The sequence below is a fragment of the Portunus trituberculatus genome, chromosome 8, assembly GCF_017591435.1.
Source record: "Portunus trituberculatus isolate SZX2019 chromosome 8, ASM1759143v1, whole genome shotgun sequence".
Taxonomy (NCBI): Eukaryota; Metazoa; Arthropoda; class Malacostraca; order Decapoda; family Portunidae; genus Portunus; species Portunus trituberculatus.
Genome location: NC_059262.1, coordinates 6,097,501 through 6,105,000, shown reverse-complemented (window position 1 = coordinate 6,105,000; position 7,500 = coordinate 6,097,501). Strand labels below are relative to the sequence as shown.

At 39.5% G+C, this 7,500-nt stretch overlaps 2 protein-coding genes across 3 annotated transcripts in view; both read right to left on the bottom strand.

The window, feature by feature from the left end:
- LOC123499153 (WAS/WASL-interacting protein family member 3-like) overlaps nucleotides 1-139 on the bottom strand; it is a 27,352-nt gene extending 27,213 nt beyond the window's left edge. The window contains exon 1 of one of the 2 annotated variants that reach the window (XM_045246831.1): nucleotides 1-139. This exon is cut by the window's left edge and continues 310 nt beyond it. In XM_045246831.1, coding sequence (XP_045102766.1) covers nucleotides 1-112 — 112 coding nt within the window. In that variant the 5' untranslated portion in view covers nucleotides 113-139. The other variant, XM_045246840.1, reaches the window with a different exon arrangement.
- A 6,049-nt stretch (nucleotides 140-6,188) lies between these two features.
- LOC123500050 (metal cation symporter ZIP14-like) overlaps nucleotides 6,189-7,500 on the bottom strand; it is a 13,045-nt gene continuing 11,733 nt past the window's right edge. The window contains 1 exon segment of the mRNA XM_045248675.1: nucleotides 6,189-7,082. Within this exon segment, the coding sequence (XP_045104610.1) occupies nucleotides 6,930-7,082 (153 nt within the window). The 3' untranslated portion in view covers nucleotides 6,189-6,929.

Genomic DNA, 7,500 nt, shown 5'->3' with positions numbered 1-7,500 from the left:
CTTGTTGTTGTTCTGTTTGTTTGTCCGTGTGTGTTGTTGGTGTTGTTGTTGTTGTTGTTGTTGTTGTTGTTGTTGTTATGAGTATTAGTATTGTTAGTTTTAAGATCTCCATTGTTTTTTCTTGTTTTTCTTTTTTTCTTTTTTTCTTTCTTGCGGTTCTTTAAATAGTTGTTGTTGTTGTTGTTGTTGTTCTAGTTGTTCATTTTATTTTTTTTTTTTCATTCATCTATTTTCTACGTATTGTCTTTCATTTTAGTACTCTCTCTCTCTCTCTCTCTCTCTCTCTCTCTCTCTCTCTCTCTCTCTCTCAGTTAATACTTTGCCCCTTTTCAGTAACCATCAACATTGCTCACTTAAATATCTCTCTTACATTTCCTCAACCATTATCAAAATCACTCTTCTGTTTCTCTCAATGTCACTTATTCTCGATTTTACTTCAATAGAAACAAATACACATATATTCAGTTCTGTCCTTCACCTCTTCGCAGTGTTTGAAGGGAAATTGTAATTCTTCCTGTACTTTTTCTCACTTTTGACTGTCTATGGTAGTGTTCAAAGTTTCAGTGACGAGGGAGGAGCGGAACAGCAACGCACCCTCACTCTTTCAAAGCCTGCGCGGTACTGGAGGGAATCTGTAGACTGTAGCTCTTATTGTATCTTTTTCTCTCACTTTTAACTGTCAGTGGTAGTGTTCAAAGTTTCAGTGACGAGGGAGGAGCGGAACAGCAACGCACCCTCACCCTTTCAAAGTCACTGGACTGTAGGCAGCTCTTATTGTATCTTTTTCTCTCACTTTTAACTGTCAGTGGTAATGTTCAAAGTTTCAGTGACGAGGGAGGAGCGGTACAGCAACGCACCCTCACTCTTTCAAAGCTTGCGCGGTACTGGCAGCTTTCCTATTAAAAAAAAACTCAGTAACTCACCTCTGTTCTTCTTCCCGTTTTCATTTTGTTTACACGTGCGTTATTACTATTGCTATTACACATTTCTTTTCGTTAACATACCGCTAACTTCCCAGAGATTTGTGGTTTGCATCTTACCGCTGTAACTTTTCTATAATGAACGCTAAACTATTTCTTGCTTTATGATATTTTTTCTTCTGCCTTCTAAATTCCTTTTTTGTTTTCTGAATTTTACAGTGCACACACACGTCACAAGCGTCAACTTTTTATCTTAATGTTGTCTTAGTAACAGTGCACAAGATTAGCGGTTCAAAAACTTACCTGCAAAGAATAGGGATTAGTACATCGAGGACAGCTGCATGACACGACCCACCCACCCAGCCAGACAGCCAGCCAGCCCTCACCAGGCAGGCTTATCAGGCAGCGACGTTGATGATGACACCCCCGACATTAGGCACCGCTAGAGAGAGAGAGAGAGAGAGAGAGAGATTGTTTATGTAGAAATTGATTTTTTATTAAGGGAGAGGAAAAAAAGAGGGTTTTGATGTTTTTTGAGAGAGAGAGAGAGAGAGAGAGAGAGAGAGAGAGAGAGAGAGAGAGAGAGAGAAGGTGCCCGTAATCTAAATATTTTGCTCCTCACTGCGACTTCAAGGCAACACAACCCACCAGCCGCGGATTCTCATTTCGCAAGATTTTTCCTGCTAACAACAATATAGAAAGTCATAATTTGTCACTATAATCGTAAAATCATCCTGAAAAATGTGTGTAACTTCTACTGGAGCACTGAGAGAGAGAGAGAGAGAGAGAGAGAGAGAGAGAGAGATAACTCCCACACACACACAAGTAAACACAAGGAAATCTTCGTTCATTTATTGTCTAGATGCGATAAAAGATCATACTAATAACACAGAAACAATGAATACCTTAAGATTCTTCTCGCAGACAACACAAACGTAACATTTTAACAAATCATTCAAACCGTTCACTCGGCAACACTGATCACTATTTTCCAAACCGCCCCACAGCAATGACCGGGTTCTCTACAGTTTCTCCTGCTAATAATGTGGGAATCATGTTTATAATCTGCCACTAGAACCGTGATAACATTCTGAATCCATGTGGTACAGATAGTTTTAGATAGTTATAGCATTTTGAAAAGTGTAGATTAATGCAGTTTTTATAAATGAGATCTTGAGCGTGATTTTGCACGGTGTGGCGAAGATCCGTAATTTAGAAACGCTTTGCTCTCTCACCATGACTATTTTCCAAGGCCACAGAGATGATCAGCGGAGTTTTCAAGAGCGTTTCTCCAGTTCATAATGTAGAAATCTTGTCACTCTGCCTCTTGAACCAAAAAAAAACATCTTAAAATCGCTCGTCTCTCACCACGACTATTTTCCGGGCCACAGAGATGATGAGCGGAGTTTTCAAGAGCGTTTCTCCAGTTCATAATGTAGAAATCTTGTCTGCCTCTAGAACCATAAAAACACTTTAAAATCGCTCTTGTCTCTCACCACGACTATTTTCCGGGCCACAGAGATGAGCGGAGTTTTCAAAAATATTTCCCCAGATCATAATGTAGAAATCTTGTCACTCTGCCTCTAGAACCATGAAAAACATCTTAAAATCGCTCGATCTTGTCTCTCACCACTATTTTTCAAGGCCACAGAGATGATGAGCGGAGTTTTCAAGTGTTTCTCCAGTTGATAAATGTAGAAATCTTGTAAATCTTTTTTTTTTTTCATGTTATGGCCTACAGCGCCTGTAGCTAGGTTTACTTAAGAGTATAATGTGGGGAGCGCTGTTCAGCTTCCACTATTAATGGCACAGGCAATTTTATTTATAGTGATGGGCATATTAGGGCCCATATCCCAACCCAAGCCCATCTTTGGTGTAACCGCCTAGAATCTGAGTATCCTGGTGACATTAGCTAACTTTAAACCACTCGAACAAATGGCATAGTTTCAAAGCTGTATGGTGGGATTCGAACCTACGCATGGACGTCTGCCGGATCCCACGCTCACCACCTTATCCACTACACCACCGCCTGCCTTTAGAACCGTAAAAACACCTTAATAAAACTCGAGGAAATTCAAATGAAGCCTTTTGAAATAGTGGAGATGAAACGCAGTGAGAATATGACCCTTGCACCACCTCTCTCTCTCTCTCTCTCTCTCTCTCTCTCGATGAGCAGTAATGTATAGCGTTCTGGTCCATCATACACTACAGTAATGCATTGGTATAAATCTGTATGGTGTACAAAGTCAACGCTACACTGCGATAAAGGTTTAATACGTATATTGTAAAGAAATGCGGCTTTGATACAAGTAACAGGGTACATGATGTCTTTTGGAGTTGAAAATACATAAATAAATAAATAAATAAATAAATAAATAAATAAATAAATAACAGTAAGTTCTGAAAGTAAAAGATAAATAGATAAGTAGATACATCGATAGATAGATAGATAGATAGATAGATAGATAGATAGATAAATAAATAAATAAAAGATACGTATATAATAAGTTAAACTGCCATAAAATTTCAATCTAAAAGTATATACTAATACAAAAAACTAAAGTACGAAAAAAAAAAAATTGAATAAAAAATTAATAAAGACTAGAAAATATTGAGAAGAAAAATAAATAGAGGTGGACATTTTTTAGGCATTTTTCATCATTATACTACAAAAATGCATGACAATTCTGAACAATGAACAATGAACATCTTGGAATTAATCACAGTACTATTTAACATTATCATTTCCATTACACTAAATAAAGAAAGAAAAAAAAAATGGGTGAACAGTCGATCCATAACATTTTGTAGTAGTAGTAGTAGTAGTAGTATAAACTCCCTTCATCTTTGTATCAGTCAGTCCCTAGAATTAATAGAGTTTGCTACCTAAATATTGCACCTTCAAAATATTGCCATCTATGTATTGCAATCCTTACCTACACCTGTACACACACACACACACACACACACACACACACACACACACACACGATAATATTTCTCCATAGGCATCTTTCGTTTATGAGAATTCTACATGTATTTCAGCACATACATAGTCACCTCTATCACCATCACCACCACCATAACCATCACTACCATTACCTCATATCCTGCAGCTCTCTCTCTCTCTCTCTCTCTCTCTCTCTCTCTCTCTCTTCCCATCATGCATTTTCACCAGTTCCACCTCTCCTTATAGTCTTCCCCTTTCAGTAGATGCCACAGCCACTTAACTAACAGCAGCACATTTTCCTTCTAAATTAATCAATGTATGTGGCGGATATTTGACGTAACACTAAGGTTCATCGGACACACCTTGTATTTAGTGACTCAAGCTAAGAATTGTGTACCCTCAGTGTTTTGTGGATAGTAGATACAACACTTCAGCTTGTCCTATTAACCTCAACCCTTGCTAGAACTGTCAACCGCTACATGGTGTCAATTTTTCGCTATATGCAGCAGTGGATTTTGGTCAATATCATGGCATTTTTTTTTTATGTATGATGGGAAAGCTGTCTAAGAGCCACATAGAATGAAAAAAAAAAGGTTCACTTAGTTGCCAGTCCCCTTGCAGGCCTGAAAGAGTTAGCCAAAAGAAAGGGATGTCTTGAAACCTCTCTCTAAAATGAAGTCAAGTCATAGGATGGTGGAGACACAGAAGCAGGCAGGGAGTTCCAGTGTGTCCCAGAGAAAGGTATGAATGACTGAGAGTACTGGTTAACTCTTGCATTAGGGAGTTGGACAGAGTAGAGATGAATGACTGAGAGTACTGGTTAACTCTTGCATTAGGGAGTTGGACAGAATGAATGACTGAGAGTACTGGTTAACTCTTGCATTAGGGAGTTGAACAGAGCAGAGGTGAATGACTGAGAGTACTGGTTAACTCCTGCATTAGGGAGTTGAACAGAGCAGAGGTGAATGCTTGAGAGTCCTTGTTAACTCTTGCATTAGGGAGTTGAACAGAGCAGAGGTGAATGCTTGAGAGTCCTTGTTAACTCTTGCATTAGGGAGTTGGACAGGACAGAGGTAAATGGTTAACTCTTACATTGGAGAGTTGGACAGAGTAAGAGTGAAGTACTTGCATTAGAGAGTTGGACACAGTATTTCAACATATAAATATGAAAAAATAAATAAATAAATAAAAATACACCACCCAAGAGAGCGGAAAAACACCTTTACAATGTTCTGTTTACATCATTATTGCACATCACAGCACGTCATTTTCAGAGTTATGTACACCACACCTCGCTTACCATTAAATATCCGTCATAAATTATCCAGATCTGTTAGGAATAAATACAAAACATCGGTAACACTGTATTGCACCTCACAGGACGTAAACCTTGGAACGCTAACAAGAATCTGACGCAATAAAGATCAGCAGGTGATAAATATGTCAAAATAACGCCAAGATTGCATTGGAGAACGTAAGTATTTGACTTTGCCCCTTCAGTACTGGGACACATTTTTATCATGAATTTTTGTGTGTGATTGGACGATTTCATTGACATTAGCAAGGGTCTATGGAGATCAGAGGATTAATGGTCCACAGTCTTCACTATTTCAATCCTCACATAAGTTTGATTAGACCATTCTATTGACATTATTATGGAGGTCAAGGATTAATGGTCCACAGTCATAAGTTTGATTAGACCATTCTATTGAAGGGTCTATTCAGAGGATTAATGGTCCACAGTCTTCACTATTTCAATCCTCACATAAGTTTGATTAGACCATTCTATTGACATTAGCAAGGGTCTATGGAGGTCAGAGGATTAATGGTCCACAGTCTTCACTATTTCAATCCTCACATGAGTTTCTGAAGCTGTATAAAATTGCCAAATAGTCACCAGAATGAATATGGAAATGCATTGTGGTACTGAAGGGGTTAAGATCTGCAACAAGTAAATATGAGAGTAAATAGAAGAGTTAAAATAATAATAACATATTGCACATCACACAACACAATGCTTGAAACACTGACAAACATACACATCATAAAGACAAGTAAGAAATGAAGACAAATTGTAAGAGCAATAACACGCAATAACATCAATGACTAACAGTGTCTTTGTGATTATTATGAGTCAAGGATCTGCGGGAATCAACACACACATTAAGTCACACAAAATTATTCAACACACACACACACACACACACACACACACACACACACACACACACACGCACTCTCAGTCACCATCACCATTATCACCATCACTACACCTATCATTACCTCATATCCTGCAGCTGTTTCTCTCTCTCTCTCTCCTTCCTCTTCCCATGATGCATTTTCACAATTCCACCTCTCCCTTATAGTCCTCCTCTTCCTCTTCACTCAATCACTTTCCTGCTGGGTTCCTTGCAGTGATAGTCTCCACAGAGCTACCAACACAAACCAACACACCCACACTAGAGTGACTAAGGATGTGAGATGCTAAACAGCAGCAGCAGCAGTGGTGTGAGGGGGCATGACACTACACAGGGAATGCAATGGGTGACCTAGACTTTGCACTACACTGGTTAGCATCAATATCATCTTGTAATAGTCCCTACGTGGTTGCAGAACGCTGGTACCAAGAGTTAGGTAGTACCATGAGTTAAAATAAAGCAGTCAGCACCATTACACATAGGTGCTTATGTCTCTCTCTCTCTCTCTCTCACACACACACACCTAACATTTCCTTGTAGAAAAAACGACTTCATGTACATAACAGCTTCATATACACACACATACATGTACACACCAGCAGCTGCAACATTCCAGTACCCGCAACACAGTGACACAGCAGCACACTTCCCCTCAACACGACCTTCCTTCCCTGGCTGGAGATAAAGAGATAGACAGCTTCACCACACCCTTCACGTCACCAGTCTAAAACTCTCTACAGCAGGAGTTTGTGAGGGTGCTAGGTGGGTTCTAAGGCGCTGGGGTGTGACTTTGGGTGATGGGGGATGAAGAGGCTGTGAAGAGGGGCACAGGGGAGGTGGTAGATAAGGCGACTCACAGGGCTAAGTTAGTACCATGCTGTCTTGGAAGTACGCCAGGCAGAAGAGTGATGCAATGCCAATGGAAATGCCGAGGTTTTGGTACATGAGGATATGAATGGCACTCCTCCAGCCACCCTCTGCTGCCTTGCTTGCCACTTCATTCATCTCCGGCACCTGTGAGAATTGAGGACATGGTTTTGACAAGTATAGCTGTGTGAGTGTGTGCCAGGAAAATTAAAGGAAAGAATCTCTCACTAAAACTATTATCATTAACCAGGTACCAGGATATGTTTTTATCTCTATTCTGCTTACATTTGGTGATTTTATACAGCTACAGATACTTATGTGGTGATTAGAATAGTGAAGACTCTGGCCATTAATCTTCCGACCTTCAAAGACCCTTCCTAATCTGAATAAAATCGTCTAATCATACCCAAAACTCATGGTAAAAAAAATGCGTTTCACTACTGAAGGAGTTAGAACCCACTGCTCTCTCACTATGACTGTTTTTAAAGGCCAGAAATGACTAACCACATTTCTTAGTGTAGCATATAAACCTTAACAAAACCCGACAGTTTCTGAAGCTGCATAA